This window comes from Ascidiella aspersa, chromosome 3 (genome assembly GCF_963924565.1).
Source record: "Ascidiella aspersa chromosome 3, kaAscAspe10.2, whole genome shotgun sequence".
Lineage (NCBI taxonomy): Eukaryota > Metazoa > Chordata > Ascidiacea > Phlebobranchia > Ascidiidae > Ascidiella > Ascidiella aspersa.
The window spans coordinates 13,909,585-13,935,734 of record NC_139449.1 but is presented as its reverse complement, the minus strand read 5'-3'; the positions used below and the strand labels follow the sequence as shown (position 1 = coordinate 13,935,734).

General features: G+C 33.1%; 1 protein-coding gene across 1 annotated transcript in view; it reads right to left on the bottom strand.

Annotated features, from left to right (window-relative positions):
- LOC146160321 (uncharacterized) overlaps positions 1-26,150 on the bottom strand; it is a 34,012-nt gene that overhangs the window by 4,339 nt on the left and 3,523 nt on the right. Inside the window, exons 3-23 of the mRNA XM_083384926.1 lie at positions 25,033-25,153; positions 21,523-21,686; positions 21,329-21,440; positions 21,033-21,175; positions 19,705-19,855; positions 16,723-16,890; positions 16,534-16,643; positions 10,907-11,087; positions 10,638-10,838; positions 10,390-10,575; positions 9,898-10,069; positions 6,471-6,655; positions 6,315-6,399; positions 4,262-4,374; positions 4,062-4,197; positions 2,533-2,651; positions 1,213-1,414; positions 796-868; positions 625-724; positions 275-557; positions 53-200 (exon numbers count right to left, since the gene is read on the bottom strand). Of these exons, the coding sequence (XP_083241052.1) occupies positions 53-200; positions 275-557; positions 625-724; positions 796-868; positions 1,213-1,414; positions 2,533-2,651; positions 4,062-4,197; positions 4,262-4,374; positions 6,315-6,399; positions 6,471-6,655; positions 9,898-10,069; positions 10,390-10,575; positions 10,638-10,838; positions 10,907-11,087; positions 16,534-16,643; positions 16,723-16,890; positions 19,705-19,855; positions 21,033-21,175; positions 21,329-21,440; positions 21,523-21,686; positions 25,033-25,153 (3,153 nt within the window). The remainder of the gene's footprint in view (positions 1-52; positions 201-274; positions 558-624; positions 725-795; positions 869-1,212; positions 1,415-2,532; positions 2,652-4,061; positions 4,198-4,261; positions 4,375-6,314; positions 6,400-6,470; positions 6,656-9,897; positions 10,070-10,389; positions 10,576-10,637; positions 10,839-10,906; positions 11,088-16,533; positions 16,644-16,722; positions 16,891-19,704; positions 19,856-21,032; positions 21,176-21,328; positions 21,441-21,522; positions 21,687-25,032; positions 25,154-26,150) is intronic.

The window sequence follows — 26,150 nt, the reverse complement described above, 5'->3', positions numbered from 1 at the left end:
AAAATTTAAAAACGTGCTTTCATGCAATATGAAAACAGCAGTGGTAACATACCCAGTAAGGGTTAAACTAATACTTTGCAAGTAGTCTTCCAATTTGTTGGCCATATTCGCAACTTGACACTCGCTTAATGTAAAGGAAGCCAGAATACACGCCAACTTTAAATCGAGAGAAATATTTCCTACGCTGCATTTATCTACCTCTGAATGGTGAAAAACACATAAATAGCCAAATAGAACAACACAATAGTGTAAATCTCTCAGATTTTGTGCTCACCTTTTAAACTCTTTGTCAAAATAGTTTTCATAGGATTTAGGTCTTCGGAGTTGTTTTGAATACTATTTTCATCAACTTTTGTGGAGAAAAAAGCTGCTTCAATCATGAGCAGCTGACAGTTTTTTTTATTAAAAGAAGGACCAAATAATGCAAACAAGCTTCCAGACAGTGGGGGCTGGATTATTTTTAATCGTTTTAAAATGTTAGTCGAAATTGTTAAAAGAAACACAGTGCCCAAACATTCATTGAGTGAGCCAGTAACATATGCCCCTAAATAAGACACCTAGGAACAAGCATAGTTGTAAGGAATACACTACAATTACCTTCAATATTAAAAAATAGCACAATACCTCATAAGTAAGCTTTTGCAATAGCTTCTCACGATGACAACATGAATTGAGAATACAATTAATTATTTGTTTTGCCATCGAATAATCGGTTTTATCAAGCCTAGATAAAACATAAATAAACTGTGAATTATGTACTTAAAAAAAATGAACAAAATATGCAGTGAAACTTACAAAACCCAGGAAGAAGTCAAATAAGCCAACATGGATTTCATTGGTATTAATGCAGCTAGTTTTGGATAGGACACTTTTAAAAGAAGATATAAAGAATTATGAGAATGAAGTTAGTAGAAACATAAAATAAATTTTAAAGAAAAACATCACTTGCACACATAAATTAGCCAAAAAATTGTGTTACCAAACACTTTAATTGTAAACTAGATAAACAGATACAGTACACAACTAACATTTCTGGGGAGAGATTTGGGAAAAAATAATTGTATAATGCCCTTAAAACCAAGTAAATGCTTTAATGTTATGGCAGCTATTTAAAAGCTTTGCTGAATGCATAACATTTTAAATTTTAAACAACTATTTTATAAAAAAAAAGTTTAAAATCGTCTTTATAATATTTTTTATAGGTTTTATTACCTAATAGAATATCCAATGATTTTAAGACTTTTCTTTTAACAGTTAGGCTTAAAGCATGACTGCTAACATGAGATTTTTCTTCAACACCCAATATTGCACAGATAATCCCAATTACAGCTGAAGAAAGTAAAAAAGAAAGCCGTGGCAATAAACCAAGAATGTGAAGATAAAAATTGAAAGCGTTTGTTGACTCATATTTAAACTGCAAAAACAATAAAACAAATATTTAAAGCCTCACTCTAAAAATAAAAAAATATTATATTATGATTACAAATAACATTAACCAGCACTAAGCTTTTTTTTAACATAACATGTGGTCCTATACTCATAAGTATGAAGACCAATAAAAACATTAGATAAATTCTACAGCACTGGTAAATCGTTCAGCCAGAATTTAGTGAACTTTTGCAATGGGTGAACCTACAGATATGGGTAATTGACTTATTACAAACTTTTGTTTGTACCCATTGCCTGCATAGTCTAAAAACTAACTATTAATAATATTATTATTGCCTCAAAAACACAAGATAAACCAACTGGATCTCATGCAAACAAAATGCATATCAGAATATATTTTATACAAGATTTAAAAGCACTGAAATCTGTCAATTTTTTAACTCTTATTTTGTGATATGTTTCTTGTACTTATATATATATTGTGATTTTGATAAATTGCTAAGCTTAGTGCCAAGGTTATATGCCTTTTTAGTATGTTTTAAATAGTTTTTCAGGTATATTTCAAGTACAAATGCATTTTTTGCTGTTCACACGAATTACTGTTTTCAAATTTGGAAACAACATTGCAAGTTTAATCTCTTTAATCAGTTTTTTGGCAATTTAAAATTAGATAAAAATTTGACACATTCAGAAAGCATTTTGGTTGCACACATTCTATAATCTATAAGACCTAGACTAGCCCGTCATAACCTCAGTCCTCTAAAATTTAAATCATCTTGATAAATGCCATTATTTTGAGTAATGCGTATATATTGATTATATCCTAAAGGTGTTATGCCTCCATTAAAATTGAATGTTTAGTCAAGCAAATTCCTTGGTGTTTTACAAGCGCTGATCCCTAAATTATTAACCAAAAATGGCGCCAGCGTCTCTACGCTTCTGTCAAATCATTTCCTGATTTTTAGGCTACCAGGTCGTAAACTATTGCTTTCGAAATGTTTAATGCAGTGAAAGCTTTTCAAAGTAAGTTGAATCTGTTTCAGTTGCAAAATGCAACTATGTAAATGATGCAATTGAAGAACACTGGTTGAAAAAACTTCATGACCCTCCGTATATCAATATTATTAGTTAATAATAAAATACCTCTAGGGTTTTTTTGCATGAAAACCAAGCTTCAACGCTTTCAGCAAATTGTATCAAAGATATTTGTTCATGAATTAATTTTTCTACATCCATCATCAATTGTAAAAAAGTGTGATGTCCTGCAAATGCAATATAAACTTGGTATTTTCACTAGAGTTATATTTTTGGCATCCAGTTTTGCATATTTGTAAAATATGGCAGAAACTTTAGGTTTCGTGAATATATAAGTCCCGTTTAAATATTAGGGTTTCTATAGATATTTGAAGGCTTCATAGATCAGTGGTTCTCAAAGTATGGGTCGCGACCAAAACATGGGTCATGCAGGGTAAAAAAATGGGTCGCTCTATGATAATTCAATCTTGCGGAAACTAACTTTTTTCGTTTGATTTTTCAAGTATTTTCATTTCAATCATTACTGAATTATCACATCGCAAGCAATTGATGCGGCAACCTGGATTATTGCATCATAAGTGGTTTTCTGAACGTTTTGATGATGGCAGCCAGCTATAGAGTATAGCCATAGCAAACTACAGTAGCTGCTAAGACTGGTGTAAGCGGTAGCGGCACAGCTACTGAAAACAAAAAATATTGACTTGTGTAATATTTATTCGCAACTTGAGGTCCTGAGCAGAAACTCATTCGTTTCAGTTCGAGCTATCGGTTCCATTCTTCGATGCAAGCTATAGGTTTATTACTTTTGAATAGGTCATTAGTTGCAGTTAGTATTGGTAAGTTAAAATCAATCATTTGTTTATAATAAATCATTGTTTTATATCTGGTTGTCTGTGTCTTTTTGTATTTCATTTTTTAAATTTACAGCTTGGGTCGTGAGATGTTCATAAAACTCAGATTTGGGTTGCGCTCAAAAAGTTTGAGAACCACTGTCATATATACTTGCCAAACAGTATAGGTTTAGCCAATGAAACCATTCTGGGACATTGCCTAAAATGTAATTAAATTTTTAAAAAAAGGTGACGGATTTCAATCACTGCTTCAAATATCGCAATGGACACTAAGTTAGGGGTGCCACCACCAAACAAAACTTTAAGTTGGCAAATAATATGTTGATTTTAGAGAAATTTCACAAGCTTAATTCTTTTATACAGAATTTTTGCTTTAATAATATAACCAACAAAAAGCATAAAATATTAAGACACTTACAATTTTTGCACGATTTAAATGTTAGGATACGGACAAGACACTTTTCTATCCACTCAAAGTACGAAGATTAAAAATGTTATGTCTTTTTTACATTGCTCATTTTAATTTCACACAAATTCAAACACTTTTTTATTAAAAGCAGTTCAAATATACCAGATGTAAATCCTTTTATCCACTTTTGTAAACTTTAACTATGCACACTTTTTCAAAAAATGTTATACTTTACAATGTATTAATAACATATATAAAAAGCATATTTAGTACTATAGAGATGACTACATATAATTACTTAGCATTCATTACTTCAGATGTTCTTATAATCCTATGTTACATTTTTTCAAACACTTTATTAAGGTAAACCACTTTACCCAAGTCAAGATCTTGAAGCTTGTTTATGATTATTTCTATAATAGCAATATGCATGGCTGTACATTCAACAAAACTTGGAACAGAGAACAAATTTGTGGCAAACTGAAGACAAACATCTTGTTTTTTTAAATATATCTGCAAGAAAATGCATTATAGAAAAATGATAATTTTGTAGTGTTTGTATAAAAGATTATATTACCTTATTACTAAATAGCAAAAACAAAAGTTTTAGCAGGTAGTCATGTGAAAAAGGTATCTTGACAAAAATATGAACAAAATTCTCCAAATTTTGGAATGCAAGCCACAGTGAATCTAGAAACAAAGTATGCAACATTGTGTTTTATATAAATAATGGAAATACTTATCAGTGTGTAGGGTACATTTGGCATGTGCCTGCTCAATACCCATTATTAAAAGCAAATAAGCAATAATCACTGGACCTAGACTAATTTGTTGATCTATTGGATATTTAAATTATGCTTAAAACACTTGTGGCAACATACAGTTTTGGGCTCTTGCTAAATTTAGATTTCAGCATACATAAGTGTGTCAACTAGATTACAATAAAGGTTTCAAAAAGTAAGTGTTTTTGGCTATTGTGTTCACAGCTCCAAAGGTAATTAAATTCAAAATTTATTTGTCTGTCGGTTGGCTGTCAGTCCCTCTATATGTGATAGTTGCAAGTGAAAGGGTAAAAGAAGCACAAGCTCGCAGAATGCAAAAGGTATGCATCAGATTAAAGTTAAGTGAAATACTTTTGGCCAGAAACTGAAATGGGCTTAATATTGAATCTACTATTTTGCTGTTTTGATCAAGCCAGCTGATCAACAATTTTATTTTTTTGGTGATTTACATCGGTGGTTCATAACCTTTGCAGATCTGTCAAACCCCTATAATTCTTTGCAAGATTTCATTAAAGACAAGCTTTGTTTAGGCCATCAAAACCTTCAATATTAAACTACCATTAATTTGTTTCTCATAGTAACTAACTTAAAATTTTTAAAATACAATATTTGATAAAACAAAAATACAATATTTGATAAAACAAGTTTTAACACAAAATGTTGCCTCACAATATATATATATCAATTTCAAGAATAATCACATACCCTTTGCAACCGGTTAAAGAACCCCTTGTTTGGTTGATTGGGAAACAATAATGGCCTTATGAAATAAAAGTTTTTTACTAGCGTATTTCATTTATCAATCTTATGAAAGGTATGTCCATGCGCTGTACTGGTTTATTTTAAAATTTTGGGCGAACAGAAAAAACATTGTTAGCATCGTTAGGCCCACAAAAAACCCTAAGTCTCGCAACATTTTTAGAAAAATTAACAGTGAGCCACAGTGGCGGATCCAAAATTTTGTTAGTAGGCTTTTGAATACAAAAAATAACATTTAAGATAAACAATGCATTGCTACAACAAATTGTAATTTTACTAGAGTCATTATTGCGTTTTACATCTAAGTTTATAACTTTTGCTATTTATATATTTCAAGGTTCAGTTGAATTTCTCGCTAGGGTGAGTGTAGACACATCAGCTCTAACTCCAATGAAATTACAATCTCCAAAACTGTCTGCATACTGTCACCGAATTTTTGTTGCTACTTTCTTTCTAAGCCATTTTTACCAACAAATGCACTGTTTATTTTGGTGTATATACTTCGTTGTAAACAACAAAACAAGAAATACATATATCTTTAGTGATGCGAAAAACAAACTAACTTATATTGTGGTATAAACTTTTTATGGAATATTTCTGTCTGTTTGATTGTATTTCTGTGTGGAGTTTATGAAGCAGTTATAAAAAACAATACGGTAAACTATTCTTCCGACCTGTTTTAATCTTGTCTAGTGGTCTATGAATATAACTATACCCCAAAAGCAAAGGGTAATAAAGCATAAAAAGGTTGAAAATTACTGTGTCAATATTTACTACTATGGTCACATGAGGAGCATTTCAATCGATGCCTTGGTAAAAGCTGATTTACAAATATTATTTCATAAAAGTTTTTTTTTTTACTTTTTTGAGACAATAATTGTGTAGTGTAAACTCTAAACAACATTTGATTGTAGGTGAATATAATTATACTTATTATGTCGAATTTTGGAGTATAACAGTATTTTTAATAAAATGATGATTCAAAAGTTTGTTACTGTTTTTTCTTACAGTGCTTGTTATTTATTAGGGATAACCAATTTTAAATGACATTAGTTCATGTCACCAAGATTATCAATTTGAATGTTTTACCTGTATCATTTTCTTCATATTTGTTACATAAGATCTCAGTTAGATTAACAATAAGATTTGATGCAAGATTGTCAATTTTTGTTGTCTGTGAAAAACAAATTTTTGACAATTAAAATTAAATTTGTTGTAGAGCAATGTACATGATCAGATACCTACCCAAACAGGATAATTATTTTCCAGTTGATTAGCATCACACCAAACAGCCCACTGTAAATTTGTGGAAAGCCATTTTCCAATGGCAGTTAATAGTTCTAATGGTATAGAGGTGACAGTGGAAGTAAGGCTGTTGATCCACTCAACATGGTCTTCATTCATTTTGCCATATAACATCCATTTATTATCTGGAATTATTTAACACAATAAAAAACAATAAAATAAAATTTAATTAAACCAGCACACTAAACCAGGGGCTTCCAAATGGAAAAAGATAGTCACACATACTTGACTCAATATGTTATTTTTTCCATTTAGTATGTCAGCAAAATATTATTACAGTAATATGGAAACTTGAAAACCACATAACAGAAAAAAATAGTGCCTGTATATGGGTAAAGTTAAGAAACTTTTAATTGTTGCAAACCCCTGATTTTATACTTTTTAATAATATGAAATCATCGCTACTTTATAGTTATATAAGTTAAATAACAAAAAATATATATAGGTTTGTTAACCATGTCACTTTAAAATGGAATAAGGGAAACAAAATAGAGGTAAATCATATAAGTCTCTTTACTATTGAACAAATAAGTCCAGCCTCTTACAGATCAGTTATGTTTGTTTATTGGTAAAAAAACTAGTACTGAGGTCTCGCGACCCAAATACTTCAAATGTTTTTAATAAAATAGCTTTGTTAAGAAAACACAGTAATTTATTGTGTTTCTATTCATTAAGACAGATCTAAATGTTGCGTTTTTAAAGAGAAATGGTTCTGTAACACAACTGAAAAGAAGCCTTGTGTTTTACTACTTTTGATGTCTCATTCGGATAACAAATATGATATAGCAACTAATATTGGTCGCAGGGGTTTCTTGTGGCAATCAACATATTACCAAAAAGCGTTGTTACAGATAGCATAAGATATTCGTCAGAGGTATAAAAGTTGCAAAATATTTTTTGAAATGGCATAACCTTTTACTTAAGCCTAAACGTTTGCACATGTCACTAAATAGAAACTTCACATCTTGTGATGTGTTTTTACGCTTTCACTAATATAACACTAAGCTATAAAATAGACGATGATATCTATAAAGAGCAAACATTTGCCACTCATAGTAAACGCTCACTGACCAACAGCGTTGTACGGCTTTTCAAAACAACTGTGTCCTTGTTGACAATTAACATGACCTGTGTTTTGAGATTGTAATGTTACAAAACAACAGGGATAGTTACCTAATAATAGTTAATGGCTTCAGGATTTTTTTGTAAACAAAACTAGATAAACAAAATAAAAAGTTGTAAATCCAGGTTTTGTGAAAAAACAGAAACTACGGTTCTACCAGCTGAAAAACCTTTACGCACCACTAGTGGTATGCGACCACTGGTTGGGAATCCCTGCCTTACAGTCTGTGTGAAAGCAGCATTATTGGATTGGTGATTCTAACTAACGAACTTATCTAAGTGGCTCTCAAAAGTAAATTCCCATAATCATTTACATTTGGTTAAAACAGTATAAGATAAAAAATTAACAAATAAACTAAAAAGCAATTTTGTGAAAGGTGCGAATGTGATGTGACCATTTTTTACTAATTCGCATGATACCAGCCTTGTGTAAGCTTGCTGAAGCTGCATGTTATAGCCAATGAAATAAAAAAAAACTACTGAGGTATTGACATCAAACTAAATTGGATGTTGTGTGTTTTGTTTAAATGGAACGACACAAACAAACCTTGGCTAGCATGTCTAACATATTTTGCGGAACGGAATTATATGACTGCCATGGTAAAAAAGTCTTAAGCCACCTGTTACAGTTAAAGGTTTAAAATTATTGTGACAATTAAACATGCAACCAAAGTGCAATGTTGTGTGTTGTTTTGAAACTGAAAAATGCTTACTTTAATTGCTGCAACCAACGCAACATTTTGCAAACTCTTTCTAAATTCCTCAGTGATTAAACACATCCCTAAATCGAGCGCACAGTGTGACGTCACAGCTACTTTGGTTAAGGACAATGACTTTGCTCTGTCTCCCTCTTTAAGGTAACATGTCAGCGACTGACCGGCAAACATATGGCATCGACTGTTGACAATCGTCTGGCAAGCATACCTTGCCATTTATTATATAAAATTAAAAAAAAAAAGGTTAAATTCACATCCATACAGCCAACCTACAGTTATGAACATACATCCCGTCTTGTCACCTGATGCAAGGTGTTACGTGTTCACTTACACATTAAGCACCTAAATTAATTAATTGCCATATGGAAAATCTTAGAGTTCATATTAATACTAAGTTATATTACGAATTGATAAATAGGGTTTTAGATTACGCGTTACAGCTTTCGTTTGCGAAACATTTTCTTCAGTTACGTAATGTCATTTTTGATGATGCAATGTTTTCGTGTTGTTGTGCTAGCAATACGCCGATTTAATTACAAAATTCCTGAGTTTGAGTGTCCGTTCGCCACTTTTCTTGCTTGACATTTGATCAATAACCTCTTAATCTATAAACAGTCCGTCTTGTAGGCGGTGATAAACACGCCTTTCTGCCGCTCCAAATTGGCCTTAGAATGACCGCCATAATCTTCGAAGAGTGCCTAACCATGCTTTAAAAGTGCCGGCAATTCTTTTATGACCAAATATAACGTGTAACTTTCTCGCTTTTTATGCCGTGTCTTAGCGGTTTTTCGCGCACTCTTTGGCGCAGTGTTGAGCCGACAGTGACAACAATAGGCCGTGGCTGTCACAGTAACTTTGAAACAAATATGCGTTCATTATTGCCTTTCGATAACTTTTTAACTTGCATTGTAACAATATACTTTTGATTGGTATTTTAGCTGTGGTTTTGACAGGTAGAATATCTGACCAGAAACCTTCACCAACCAAGAACTCACGCGGTTGCTTCCTGCCGGACAACTGTTTAGGTTTAGGCGTCACCCCCAATGCACAAGTCGCGACGGGGCATAACGAAGGCTTATAATTTGAAAAGCAAATAATATCTGTGTTGGTGTATGTTTTATTGGTAAGATGTCTCTGAAATAGTTAGAATAGCCCCTTTCCTTAATTGTCATTAATTTTACCCTTGTACATAAAAATTATATATTGTTGACCCCTAAGATGAATTTCAAAGCATTAAGTGTAAAGTTTGAACATTTAACTAAGCTTCTTCTTTGAACATTGCCAACTGATTCACAGTATAAAAACAATATATAACTTACATTGCCTGGGTAATGTCAGAAGGTTACAAACCAAATTGTTATTGATCCTATTGAACAACTATACACTGTCTAAACAGGTTAAATATCAACAATTTCCCATTAAATATAAAGAATATTGGGATGTCAAAGTGATTTCATTTTCACTTGAATGTTTAAAAATAATTTTTTAGAATTTGTTAAAATGCATTAAAAAAATAAAAATATAATCACCATTGATGTAATATCTTTTTAAAAGAGAAGAAAGATCAAAATGCACTGACATCAAATTGATAAAGGAAATAGTCATGTAGATATTGTCATTACTTCTGCATATTGCATAGAAACTTGATAAAACTTGTAATTGATCCTTAAGAAAGACTTGCAGATTGTCCACAAAAGAGTACTGCAAGAGATAGTTAAGTCAATTTTTTTTTAAAGTAGTTAAACAATATTTATATTCACAATATAAGATATAGTAACTTAAACTGTGGACATGGACTCCAGTCAGGAGACCAGGATAAGACCAAAATAGGATTCATAAATAATAGTCGTAATAAAGTTTAAATCCGAATTCTAAATTTGTCAGAATAAGGCCTAACTGTTTAGAATCATCCCTAAAAAACGTTTACCTAACCCAAAACTAATATCCAAAACAGAATAAGATATAAGTTGAAGACAACTTATCTAATGGTTCCTAAACAAGCTCAAAAATCAATATAATACCTGTTGTTTAGCTAAAAATATATCACATTCCTCTATAAGTGTGGTCAATAAGGCAACATAATGGCACACCAATGGCACCTTTTGTTTGCAAAGTTTAACTTTTTTGTTTTGTGGTCCACTAGGAGATGTTAACTTGTGCTTTAATCCAATCACATTCCGAGAAGAATGATTGTCATATTTCAATATCTAAAAAAGTAAAGACAATTATGTTGGGTCGCAGTTAGTAGTAAAATGTTTTCTACACTTACATCATCTGCTGGAAACTGCTGGAAACTTTTCTCAATGCTATATTTGATGGTATTGAAAATTTCCAAAACAAACTTGGGAGAGCTAAATTGAACGCAATGCACTGCAAAAGCTGATGCAAATAGTTTAGAAACAGTAAGATTTCCAACTTCATTTTTTTCTAACTTCAAAGCTTCCAAGTATAAATCCAACAAATCAGATTGCTAAACAAAAAAATAAGATAAGACTCAGGCCAGCTTTTTAGAAATATCCTTCCACTTGAATAGCATACTTTACGAATTCTTTTAAAATGTTGAGATAGTTTATCAAAAAAATTTTGTTGTTGGGTAGCTGTTGAATAACTTTCTGAAGACTTGAGCAATTTATTCAGAATATATTTGAGTTTACTTTTTACAAGGGTGTAATCCAAATCAAGTAGAGAAAGGATGCAAGAAAACCAATCCTCAGAGCAACTGAACAAAAATGGTTATACAACACACATTAAAATATCAATGTCGCGGCAATAGGCATCATCATATAAAATACAATTGTTTAAAAAATAATGTATTACATCCTTTAGTGCCAGGAATATATTTAGTATAAAGCTTTGTAATATTTGTCTATGCAACAGATCTATTTTTTGCTAACTTGTTTATTTTAGGCAAATTACACAGCTGCAATATCATAAAAGGAGGTTTGGATATTAGCTTTTGGGTTGCACCTAACTTGACATCATTTATCTGAAATCCTGCTTCACTAAATAATGATAAGAACAATTAGACGGGGATACAGTTGGTGTATATTTTGTCAGAGGACAAATTTTCAGGGCCTAATGTTTTTTATTTTTATTTTTTTATTTCATATTCATTTTATTTAAAGTGTTACCAGGGTTACTTTTAAATATTATTAATTTTACTCTGGTCCGTGGTTTAGTATATCGCTGCATGCTCCATATGTATTTAAGTGTCCTTTAATTGTTTCTGCAAGTAAAAACAGATATGGGCCGAAAATTTTTCGCATTAACTTACGGCTTAGATGCGAAAGGGGTAGCCCAGAGATTCATTAAGTTTGGCAAAGACTATATGCATTTAATTTTAGAACTATTTTGCGCCGCCACAGCCTTATATGGGCCATGTTTTTTAAACGGCGGCGTTTGTAGACACTGTTTTGAAACTGGACTGTTGGTTCGATAGGGGTTTGGGTATGTTTTCTATTGGTCCTCTTTCGATCTTATTCCGAACTGTGTTATATTCCGACGTTGATGTTATTCTAATTTTGGTCTTATTGCTGGAATCCACTTTTAGTCGCAAATTCTAAAATAATACAGAATTTTTGCAACCTTTTTTCCCATTTTCTCGCGGCGCACCTGGCAACCTCCCGGCGCACCGGTTGAGAAACGCTGGCTTATGTGGACATTTTTAGCGATAACCAGGAAATGTTGGTTTTCTTGAACATCGTATCAGCTCAAGGATGAAAAGTAGGGTGCAAAGCGTTGTTCAGTGTTAATGTGAACCATGAGTTTCATGTTTAATACAAAAAGCAACTAGACGGGGTTGCGGTTGTTGTATATTTTGTCATTGGGTATTTTTCAGGGCCTTATTTTCATGGGTGATTCAATAATTGGGTCATTATAAATAGAGTTCTCTACCAGGTTATTTTTTGTAGTATTACGTATTATACTTTGGTTTATTCGTTTTACGCTTTACATTAAGTTAGTACTTTCTCTTGTCTTGTTTCTGCAAGCAAAAACAAATATTGGCCGAAAATTTCCTGCCTTCACTTCTGACGTAGATGCAAATATTTTTACAAAACAAAAATGCCTATCGATTTTACCCCCTCCCCCCAAACCAAATAAAACTTATTTCCCCCCAATTAATAAAAAACCTGCAATCCATTAAAAACATATTTTTGATTCCCCGAAACCAAAGATAAACGATAAACAAAACTAAGATTCTCCACCCGGGAGTAAATATTTTATTAACAAAACAATATTATCAAATTTTTTTTTCAAACGCCCTTCAAAAAATGCTACCCCAACCCTTGGGCCAAAATCACAAAAATCTAGAACCTTCTTCATCATCTTTTTTTTATCTAAACTCAAATTAACTTTTTGTATTAATTTCCCACAAAAGCACCCAATTGTTGGGTTGTTTAGGCCTGAAAAACAAACAAGTGATTCGTAGCTTCATTTTTATGGTTTACTAGCATTTTGATTTACATGAATAGCATATTGTCGAACACTACTAAAGGTAGATATATTGCTAGATATTACTGTCGCTAGGTAGGCATAGAGGGCTTTAAATAACTTGACGTCACACTATTGTATTGCGAAAAAATAGGACCCGCTCATAATTTTAAACCTATAAACCAAAATTACATAATAACATAAATTTTAAAGATGAAAGCCCAATATGTCAATTTTTAAAGGTTAACTTTATGAGTACCAGATTATAGACCCTCAAAACTTTTGAGGCACAATTAACAAAATCCGTTTTTAAATAAGAACAATGAACATGGTAAAAACAATTAAAAAAACATTTTCGCGCTTTGCGCAAAAACACTTAACTTAACCGCTTGTTTGCGGTCTGTTTCACGTGACAACAGCAAGTTTCTTAAAGTTTAAAAAACCTTATGACGTTTCCGGCCGTTTTATGCACCTTAAACAATTATGTTGTTTAGCAGAGATTATGTCAAAAATATGGCAACCCTAGTAAATAGTATTCCCCAACAGATTTTGTTTTGTTTACTTGTGAATATAAAATCATTATATCATCTTCGTTGTATAAATAGAGGACTGCTTTTACCAATATAGAAAATAAAAAAATTACATTTCCTTCTTAAAACTGTGAGATTTTTTTTTTTTTTTTAACATTTTTTGTGTAATTAATTTTTCCAGTTAAAATTCAAAATTGTAATTCTTCCTAATCCTTCCAATAATTATATTTTTATGGTAGTGAAGCAATAAATAAACGTTGTTGGGTAATCGCAAGCTCGTAAAAGGTTCCGGTTCTGATTAAGCGTAGCCTAATTCGGTTTGATTATTATGTTTCCCTATTCATTACATATTTTCGTTCCCATGAGGTGCGTTGGAGGTCACTAGAACCACATCACTGCAGTTTGTATGCAACAATAAACATAAATTATATTGCGTTACGCGGTGTCTGTTTAGGGCAGTCAGGCATCAGTTTCAATATAATGCAGCCAACAAAAGATCATTTCACTACAGAGCAGTAGAAACTCCCCCAGACTGCAGCTGCGAAAAAGACGTCAAACGTTTGTGCGCCCAGCTGTGACATAATAAATGAAAGACACTTATAAATTGTATTTTTGTTTTAAAAATGATTTTCCTAAAATCCTAAGACTGCAATTGACATATTATTGTGACATTAAATTTGAAAAAATAATTTTTCAATTGAGAATCGTTTTTTTAAACATTTAAACCAAAATAGACAAGTTTTTTACAAAGAGCTGCATGAGATATAAAGTTTACTTTTGTAAATCTTATAGAATTGCACAACGATTTCATTAAAACGAGCTAAATCATACTAGGGCCACAACGTTATACAATGTTAGCTTTTAGTGTAGAATCCATAACATACCGTAGTTCGGGTTTTTAGAGTAACATGATACATTTCAAAGAATGGATTATATTGTGGTTTGCCTAATGCATTAATGAATAAAAATACACAAATCCATAGGCTTATAAAAACATAATGGACAGTTTTCGTAATTGTAGATAACAGCCGATGGCAGGGAAGATGTTCAGGTTTCGGCTGTAAATATTGACATACTTGTGTCTGGCGTTTCAAAGCAGAATGTACTTCCTTGGCGGAATCTGTTTCGCTGATTTAACAGTGCCCCTTTGTCGCGTAACGCGAGACAGTCTGCCGGTTTCGTTTTAACCATATCCTTTTTGGGAAATATTGCTACCGCTAGGTTGGAGTACAGAGCTAAAAACAATTTTGCGATGACGTCATATTTTGTTTGCAGTTTGTACCCTCAGCTTAAGGCCCCTAGGTAAATAGACTTCTAAACCCCTACATATAAGCCTCCATCTTGTATGGACATTTGAAGTCTCTCCAAATTATAGTTTTCCTGTAAAACTCTGGACAAAAAACGGTCTGAAACAAACCAAAAAAACCATAAAAGAATTCGAGCAAAAACAAGATATGTCCCGAAAACAAATTTTCGGCCCATATAATAAAAATTGAGCAGAAAAGCATGTTAGTTTTTCCCGAAGATCACTGCGTTTGCAAATGTAAAGTGTTCCTTTTTTGGTTAAAATATCTGTAATGGCGCTAAAACCACATTCAACTTAATATGTAGTCGGAAATGGAAGAAGTGTTTGCTCTGCAACCGTTAATTTGGCATACTTAGCACAAACTTGTAGATCCAACCACATGTTTTTAACTGAATGATATTTTGAAAAAGTCGCTCTCCAGCATTTGCTTTGGCATTTTGCAGAATTTAAAATATATCTGGCAATCTTATGTTTTACCCTTTCTTTACTTTATGTATTACTTTTACCATGCTTTTACAACCATGCTAAAACAAACCAACAGTATAAAACAGACACCTGGTGCTAGTGAACTTTAGTTAGTGTGAAGAAACAATAGATATTGTAAACCAAACAGAGTCTATTATGACTAGGTTTAACACAGTTAAAGCGGCATATTGTCTTCACATAAGGCTACTTTAAGTCGTATAGTAAGTAGACGTTCCCAATTAAACTTTGAGCAGTTAGTTATGTGTTATAATTATCAAATGATAAAAAGTGAGCCATTTTCATCCACTTTTCCTCCCCAATTCCTCCCTGGAACAAATTTCCTCCCCCAAATTTAAAATTCCCCCCAAAGAGAGCCAAGTGGCTCCCTTTGAGAACCACTGGACTAGATGTTACAACTGGGAATAATACGACGATCCCGCCCAGCATACGCATCGCCTGTGGTTGTCGTGAAGAAAAAAGATGGTTCTAATCGGATATGTATCGACTATAGAAAGTTGAACGGCTTTCGTTACGCACTGCGGTACGTACAAATTTCCCAAAATGCCATTCGGGGTGGTTAATTTTGGGAGCTATGCGCTTTTTATTGAAAGGACTAAGCGACGTTAAATGCTATATTGACAAACAAATTATTTTATAAACATGAATAATATTGACATTAACATTCAAAATTTTAAACAGGTTGCCAGTCAAATGAATATATGTTATGCTAAAATAAAATTATGCTATATCATGGCATTTTGATCAGACAGATTTCTTCTTTTTGTATTTGTTAAGATTCGACAACCTCCTTCATTGGCATTTCATTCCTCTTTCTTTACCATGACAATAAAGTTTTGTATGTAATCGCTCTTAAAACATTTTTTCATAAAAAAAAACGGCAAAAAACAACAACATTCCAGTTTATGTGGAAATTTGAATTAATACAAAAATAAACATAGCGCCCTCTATCGGCATTTATAAAAAGGTACATGTGCTACATTTGACCTGGTCTTAAATGTATTTTGCACCAAAACCTCAACTTAAGACCTACCATTCATGTTACAGTAGGATATAAAGTTTCTTTCCACCCAAATGGGGTTTGCACCATTTCCCGCACTTATGATCGGCCATTTATTGACCACTGATATGTGGCGCAACATTTAAGATAGGTTTGATCGATGTACTCGACATGATATTTAAACCGAAATTTTGGGGTTTTTTCAACAGCCCCCCTTGATTATGAATGCCAAGCCAAAATGTCGAGTATATCGACATCATATTAATGAAGACGTTTCAATAAGCATTTAACTTAAAATTATTTAAGATCGTAAATGGGCCCCCCATGCTATTTAAATCTCTGCTAGCTCCTGGGCTAACAGGATTAAACTGTTTTGAAGGCTTCCGGTGTATATTACAAACAACCTATAAATTACCAGACATCAACTTGCAACAGTTTATCCAGGGTCTTGGTGAAGTGAGTTTGCTGGTTGTTGGTGTTTTCTTCATCATGTATTGATTGAAACGACCTATGTCTTGCATAAAGCTAGAAAAAACATACTGTAATTTAACCTACACAACATAAATTTAAATAAACTGATAGCATTACAAATTTGGCAACTAACCTGAAGTAATACACTTAGTCCATGAAAGTCTGTCAAATAGTGAGATTTGCATTCTGTCAACAAGCAGGACTGTAGATGGGCATAGAATTGAAACTGAAGATTTGGGCTCGACTTTTTAAATGACATTAAAAATAATTCATACAATATTACTATTCCAGTTTGCTTGCCCTGAAAACATATAATAAAAAATATAGGGTAATTAAAATACAACATTTATGACATTTGCATTTTGAAGAATTTAGTCCAGCGAGAGGTCCTTTGGACATCGTTTCAGGTTATGCTTGCTTCTAAAAAAAGTAGTACACAATCAGGGGCGTAGCGTTGAAATCTTAGTGAACGATTATCACAAAACTAAAACCGTGATTACTGCAATTTTACATTGGCAACATTGCACCTGGCGTTGAACACACGGCGGTGCTTATCGACGCCAACGCCTAATCTCCGCTTGTTATCGTTGTTTCATTTAGCATTTTGTCTGTCACCAACTCAAGTATTGTAGTCAAGCCTGATAACGAAAATATATTTTATTGGTAAACGAAACATTCTCAACAACGTAGAAAACAAGCTTGTAAGGTACAGCAAATCTCTTCACCGCAGGTCGCTCTATTGAATGTTTTTATTAACAATCTTGAAAAGGAGCGCTGGACTGTCGCATTTTGAAACATAGATTAAAACGTCGGCGAACTATAGTTTCCCGCTAAACTGATCATAAATGGCAGTCTTACCGTAACTTTAGTAATAAGCCATGTTTGTGTGGTTTTCTTGCACAGTTTCAGCTGAATAATTTACTAATTATACAGAGTTCTAAATGGGCTAGTTTGAAGTCACACTTCATACCATCGGCGAAATTAAAATACAAATATCACCAAATTTGTTAATAAGCATCATTAAGTTTGCTGACAACGAAGTGCAACAGTTTGTGATTGTTACGTCACAATAGGCTGTTCTGACACCGCAATTTTATAGCGTTTCGCGCACAATTGAAATCAGTTGACAATCGGGCGTGCGTAAGTCGACGAGGTGTTGCAATTTTTCTAACGTCAAATAGACGACTTTAAACAGCGGTAAGCTCCCAATAATCGCCGTTTTTAGCATCTAGAATACACAAAACGTAAAATTTTTCGGTCTCTGCCGGTACTCGCTGGGGATTGTTCACACCATACCCAAGAAAACTGGCTGCTGATAGTCGAATTATGACTCTTCCCAAATCTAGTTTTTTTATGATGTCATTATTCATTAACGTCAGACGAAAAATAGGGGAATTCTCCAAGTTGAAAATTCGGGACACCCCTATTTGAAACGGTCACGCTACGCGCCTGTACACAATAAAACAAATTTTGAGTATTGCAAATTATAAGCAAGGTCAAATTTTATGTTTTGCATAAAAATAATACATATGGTGGTTCTAGATCAGTGGTTCTCAACCTGGGGGGAACATGAGGTTGTCTGGGGGGTCGCCGTGTTCAATTCGCGAAATGCATAATTGACAAAAAAACAAAAAATATAAACAAAAATACAGCAGTACAAGGAGCAACAACAACAGCTAGTTTAATAATTGTGTAAATTGTTTCAGTGAACCAATAGTGTTCAATGTTCATGACGTCCCGATTGCAGTTAAATTAGCTCCAGTCTAATAGTTTTGTCCAATATAAATAGGAGCGGTTATACACTGAGGACCCGTTTTATGACACCTTGACTCTCTTTGTAACGGCGTTTATACAAAATTGAATTTTCCTGTAACAACATGTTTTCAGGGAAAAGCGAGATCCAAATTGCATATGATTGTAATATGGTTTATGTTTTATACATAAATAATGAGGATGTCGCATAGGTTTTCGAGAACTAAAACAGGTCGCGAAAACAAAAAGGTTGAGAACCACAGTTCTAGTGTTTGTGCACATTTCGGTGATGTATAACAATCATTCCAAAAGCAGATAACATGCCATTATCAACTAAGTTGTGTTGCAGAGTTATCTAATAATTAGAAGATAACAAGACCTATAAATAATAATCAAGATAACTGATCATATTATTTGGTATTTACCTATTGGCATAACAATTAATAAGGGTGGTTGTCAGTTCAATTAATAAGGGTGGTTTGTCAGTTTTTAGCCAATGTTTAACAGTGCTCCCTCTAAATATTTAACATGTGCATAGGTGCCCCAAATTTGGCGCAGGAGCCAAAATTCAGTGCGTAAAGTGCTCAAATGGGCTTTGAACCGTAAGGCACTACTGTTTTAGTCCTATCTGTCTTTCGTTTAACATCAAAAGAATTATAGGAATTCAACTAACTGGCGAATTTAATAGAAAAATAACTCCCAAATAAAATAACAAAAAATTCACAATAACAAGTGAAAAGAACAATACAGGAAACTGACAAACAAGCTTAAATAAAAAAAAACTAAAACAGTGGGCAACAGAGCCATTTTTAGTGGGCAGCGAGTTACTTTTGAATAGTTTAGGGTTATTATGTAGTTGTAGGCCACATGATAGCCGCACATTCATTGTACTATATTTCTAAAGTTGGTGTGGCTGAAAACTTTTATATGGGCAGCGTGTTACAGACCCGCATGTCAAATGTGGTCCTGAGAGTCCCGGTCAAACTATATTTTTCTAACTTTAACTTTGTAAATGCAAAAGTTTTCGTGTTTCATGCTTATATTCTTTGTTTTATACAATGTTTTACATTATGGCATGGTATAGTTTTCTAGGGAGAAAAATGACATTATATTTATTGAGTATCCCGTCATGTCTTAAATAGACATTTAGATATTTTAAACAAACATATATATATATATATATATATATGTACATAAAACGGCTACTGTGACTGTTTTTTCTCTTTGTGGCCGACATGCTTTGGCAATATTCTTTGGTTAAATAGAGGAAATAAACTAGGGTTTGTTTTATAACTTCAAACATTATAATTATATTTTTAATACATTATAGTCCTATTTTAATAAGTAATTTGTTTAAATATACCTTTTGGTCCATTTTTCCAGACATCAAAAAATCATTTAGTTTTTTGCAAAACTGACCAACAACTAGATCAGCATTTTCAATGTTGTTGCTACTTTGTTTTTCAAGCATTAGACTTTTAGAAAAATACTTTTCAAAAACATCCAAATTTTTTCTGCATGAAACAATAATAACCCATTCTTAAACAGCACAAAAATGGCCTTGAAATTTTAAAGGTATTGAGAAAAAAACAAAAACCTGACACTTTTAAAACTGTGATTTTCAAACTTTAAGCCTGACAACATAGTACAATTTTAGGTGGCAAATTACTTTGATGATGTTTTTTAATATCCTATGAGATATATAAGACAAGCAAGCAAAATGATTGGATCCTGGTATGTTGGGTCAGTTAAACCTAAGAACATTGTGTATTCACTAGGGATGTTCAAAGTAGAATATCGAATCCTTGGATTCGAATCCAATTCTGCCGTTTATTTCGGGTAATTGGAACCGATATAATTTAATGTTTTACCGTAGTGCAGTGTCAGCGTTTTTTCGGGCGACCAGTTACCGCGTCTCGCGATAAGTTCGTCTAATAATTAAGTGTCAATCAAGCATTATTGGGCGAGCGACCAACGTGTAATGTCTGGTGTGGAGTTCGCAATTGCCCTAAATGCGTTAAGTTGCAAAAGTAATATTACGTTGTAAAACGTGCTGGCCGTCTACAAAATGTGCTATAGGGTTACTTAAGGTCAACTTTAGGCCAATATTCAGCGAGGTTATACAGTTATGCACAGCGTAATTGTCAAGAATTCGTTATGTCAATAGTAACTTTGCATTCTTTGCAGTAAATTATTTGACTGCATAACAGATCATGTTAGTCAAAAAAGAAGCACTAAAACCCAACAATGCTTTAAAAAACAGGACCGAATTGCTTAAGACTTCTGTATGCAGTGTTTCATTGTACTCACTATTGGCAAAAATATAAGTTTTGGCAACAACCTGGACAGTTGACATAATACAGTTTACAGAACTGCTTCAAATGACGGTTGTTAAGAATGTTAAACATATGGGAGATTTTTTTTAATATAATGTACACATGTTAGCAAATTGTTTGGGCGATTTATTGCTGTGATTGTAGGCCCTGTGGGGTAGATTAAGATGAATCCCTTCCCCAAACAAAACCAAGGTTAGATAATTTAATAAAAATATACTAGGATTCGCTATTCTGGATTCGTTATTCTAGATTCGAAACCTATTATTCTAGAATACCTTGGGATTATACTTTGAACATCCCTAGTATTCACCCTAAAGATAATATCACAAGTTTTATGACAGCTTTAATTAGTAACCTTGAAAACAGCAAATGATTTAAAAAATCTTTGAGCATAACTTTTTGATCAACCAAACTTTGAATACCAGTACCATGCATCTCTAGCAAACACAATATTTCCATGGTAGGAATAAATAGGTTGTCCAGAAAAACAGACAAACACTAAAAACAAAACAATTTAGAGTTTTATAACAAAGAACCAGAAGGTTTTTCAATTTAGATAATATTGCAAAAATTATACCAATTTAAAAAAAAAATTAATTGTTAAAAAATAATTTTATTTTTAAATAAAAATTGATTTTCAAAAAGTGCAACCTTTTTTGAGTTGTTATGATGGTCAAAGTTATCTTTGGCATGTAGCACAATGTGGCGCAAAAGAGATTCTACATTTTTGAATATGGTTACCTCACTTTGCTTTTCATAAATTCTGTAAGAAAACATTTAGGAAAGTTATAATACCATTATAGGAAAGTTATAATACCATTGGAATGTAATACACACTACAATACCTTTGTAAAGCAATAAACCAACTTGAGGCAAAAGTTTGAAAGGGTTGGTTCTTATTTAATTCTGATGTAATTTTAAAGTCAGTAAGTAACTTGCTGCTGATTTGCATCAAAGAATTGAAAGGTGGAGCAAGAGTGGTTAAAGAAGCAACTTTTTTCACTAGGACCTGTAAAACAGCTTAATGTTAAAGTAATGCAAATCGAAGTAAAATAATATTAGAGAAGCTATGTAAACAAAATATGAAAATGTGATCAGTAGTCTTGTGTTAGTCTGAATTAAGCAAATCTTTGTAAAATGAACACCAGTAGTCCGTCGGCACATATAAAAAGGAAAACCCAGGAGCAGTGTTTCCCCTAATTTTTTACCATGTGCTAAGGTGCCCAAAATTTTGTGCACAAGCCGAAAATAAGTGCGCTAAGTGCCCAAAATTTCCAACAAAAAAGTGCCCAAATTGGATACGCAGAACCTTGTTTTTTTGGCTTTCGCTTTTTTAGTCCGTTAAAATCCATTTTAGTAAAACTAAAACAAATTCTTAATTTTATTTTGCTTGCACACTTCCGTGAAAAAAAAGTGTGCCCAAATTTTTGAAAAAAAAAATGCGCTTAGCGGGACCACTGATGGCTGGACAGACACATATTTTCCACAGAAGATTTTTAAACACAGAATTCTCATCAGCCTTTAAATGAAAGCCAGTTTGTATTTTGTGACTTAGCGCTTCAGTTTATCTGAAACACACACTTTTACATATATAGTACTTGTTTATGCTGTCATTCTGATTTGGCACATTTTTAATGAACATAAACTATGCTACTGGAGGCAAATTTTGAGCTATTTTTATTATATGGGCATCTAAATAATTATGATCGCATACCCCCGTTTGACCAACTACTAAAGGCCAATTATTGAGTCAATTCTCTATGATAGCTGCTTGTGCAACAACATAACAAACAAATAGGCACATCACACATAACAAAAAGTTACAGGTTATTTTACTAATGATCTAATTTCTTACATCTCTTAAGAGAGATGTTTTGTTACAGAAATGTATAACAAAATTGACTTTGCATTTAAGCGGTTTATAGGGACCGATTAAAGTTGATAACAGATATGCACATTTGCACAACATACTTAAACTATTTTTCAAGGCATTCTTGTTTTTTTGGCAAATCGCTTTACATAAGATTTAAAAAAATGATGTCGAACATAAACTTTGTTGCAAGCGATTCCATTTTGGCATTCAAGCATGTATAATGTATACACGCACAGATTTTCCTATCACAAACTCGAGGCATTTATTGGGGGCAAAAATGACTTCACAAGTGGCATGTTGTCAGTATTTAGCAAGGGTTATTTTGTCTCAGTTTACATGATAAATATACAGTTTCATATGATTTATTTTTTGAATGCCATTACAAAGACAACAAAAGCAACAAGAACTCGTTTTGCATTTATTATTCAAATACCTTAACAACAACAAGTCAACATTTTGTTTATTTAAATTGCAATATGAGTTAAAAGGTCACAACCTGCGTCCATTGATTATAACTTTTGCAGCTGTGTACTGTTTGGCAAAATCTGCTACCTGTATGTTGATACAAACTTTTGTCCACCTTATGCGGAAACTTGACAGTCATTAGACCACAAAGGCGCATACTTTAGACGCAAAAAGAGACATAAATTGTCATTTTGTGGCAGCATATTTAGAAGAAAGTTTTAAGAATTTATGATGCAAAGGTCAAAATGCTCGTCAATTGAGGTTAAATCATTTTTTCTTATCTAACTAAACATCTTACATTTTTTTATGTTTGAATAGCAGTTATTGCATAAAAAAAAGGTTCAAAACCACTGAACTTAACAAAGGACAAGTGCAAGACTTAAAATGATATTTAACTTATTTAGAAAGTTTTACAAATAGAGTTTACTACATATATCTAACTGTATTTATATAGGAATAAAATTTATTTTCGGGACATATCTTGTTTTTGCTCTTATTATATGAGCCCAAAACTTATTTTAGGGATATATCTTGTTTTTGCCGTTAAATGTTTTAGACCGATTTTTGTCCGAAGCTTTACAGAAAAAGTATTCATCGTAGAATTCTCACATTTTCAGACACGACGTAGAGTGGTATGTAGGTGTGCATAAGAACTTTATGAGTCTTCAACCCTACGCACCTTCGTTTGGGGAACAAAAAAACTAAAATATTGTGACGTCATCGTTTTGCTCTCTGTAGCAATTGACTCCCATGTAGCGGCAGATAAGTGTCAGTTCAGAACTCAGTCATGCCTGCTTGCTTTAATCAGCTCACGAACTTCTGGACGCCTGCTACGCTTTATTGACCAGCGGTGCGCCTTTAATTTTGCGCAGTGGCCCGTCTTAGTAATTCATTGGAAAAAGTATAGTATACCATGGGTCTAGGCGTTAATCCACCTTAAGAGAATGATTGCATTTGCTTTTTAAGCATGTCACCTGGCCCAAATTTAATAACATGGCCGTATGCATTATCTACTTAAATTATATTTATCTCATATATTTTTCAATCATTTAACAAATACCTCGCCGTACTTGAATTTATTGTCGCGGTAATACATGAAGAGGCAAGGGCCTGAAATAAAGTTTCATCCATCGTAGAATGCAGGGAGACATTGATAGAAGCTTCATTTATTTGACTAGGGTTGTAAAGGGGTGGAAAGTTTCCGGGGATTTTGGAAACTTTCCTGGAATTTTGAAGGACCCGGGAATAATGGGAATATTGCGAATTTTCAAATTCGGCATTTATTATGTTTAAAACATTTGTTTAATATTTCATCAACCAGAAAAAATATTAAAAACCTATCTTGAGCATTTCTAGACGAGCAGGAGGAGATGCTAACCGGCTGTTACGTGCTCAATTAGCAACTGGTGATAATCAACTAGTACAGGGGTCGGCCGCACCCCCACCTAGTTTATCATTGTTAGGGGGAACAAGGTCTTTAAAAAATACTCTTTGTTAATGCACAACTATTTTCTGAAAACAGCACCCCAATACCTTACATGTATAAAGAACTAAGTTACATATTTTTGTTGTGATCGATCGATATCACTTTTTTGGACCGATACCCGATTTTTTAAATTTTGTTAACCGATACCCGATACCGATAACGATTTTTTTATACCTGGGAAATGTTTAAACCTTGTATTAATTTAAAAAATAAAAAAAAATAAAATTCAAATAATGCTTAGTTTTTATACCTTTGTCAATTATTAGCTAATATTTTGCATATCTAATTGACGTGATGCTAACCCAATTTTTTTGTCAAAAAATGGGTAAGTTGTTTGTTGTACAGGAAAAACAATATCAGTTTTTCGTAATAAAATGTCGGCCAAAGTAGTGGCCTACATTTACCTATACCGATATATCGGTAGAAGCCAAATATCGGCCGATGTTATCGGTAAACCGATATATCGGTCTATCTCTATATTTCTGTGATATATATAAATTTTATTTTTTTGAAATATAAAATTTAACTTACCTTTACAAACCAAGGTTTAATATGTATAGAATTTGGTTGAGATACAAAATATTTACAAAGATGAAAGCTGTTTAAAAGGTCTGCAGTTGTTCTCCATATTTCTGCCTCTGGGTTGACAGAGCTATAACAGTGAAATGAAGGGAAAAAAGTATTTATTCTGGATTTTGCAGTTTTACTGAAATAGCATGAAAGCACAAAAAATTAGGCAATTTTATTAAGTTAGCTGCCATTAGCCTACCTTTGATTTTCCTGGCTAGCCAAACACTGTAGGTTAGTTTCTTAATTTGTTATGTCATGAGTAAAGTAACAAAGCATGAAATTGTTTATCCAGTGTCAAAAGTTGTACAGGTGTCCAGGGGCGTATCCAGAAATCCAAAACGGGGGGGGGGTCGAATTTTTAACTTAGGGAATTCCCCATTTGTCCGTCTGTAGTTAATGGAGTCATAATATAGCGACGGATATGACGTCATATGCCTTTCATGGCGCAACGGTAAGGAAGCGCTGATCTATTTCCAAAGACACAGTCAAAACGTAAACAAAGCGGACGTAGGAAGATCATTCAAATTTTTTTGCACTTTCGTAGTTAAATGGCCAAAAAGTGTTTGAAATTGACTTTTGTATAGTTTGTCAAAGAGGCGGTGGGCGGATCCGGCCCGCAGGCCGTAGGTTGCTGACCCCTGTCTCACACCGACATTTGATGTTAACGCGGACAGCAAACAGCGAGAAACATCAGCACCGCCTAACTCGACGTTTTTAGCGAGAAAAAGGCTGAGACCGCTTGATTTATTGTTGCTAATTGTCGAACACACACTTGCTGATCAGCCAACCCGAATGAATAACGAAAGGCGAAAGAGAAAAACTATCTAGCGTTTAGGGTCAACCAAACAAAAAAAGAAAAACGCCCTTTTTCCTTTGATTTTAATTTCGCATTAGCTTAAGACGCGTGACCTAATCACATTTAAAAACATTGCCGCTTAGAACGGTGTGTAAAACCCTGACAAAAACGTACAAAAATGATAATGTCACTTACAAAAAGGGGGGGGGGGGGTACGAACCCCCAACTATATGACATCGTAACACAATTATTCTCTATAAAAATGTGTTGCTTTTTAGTGAAT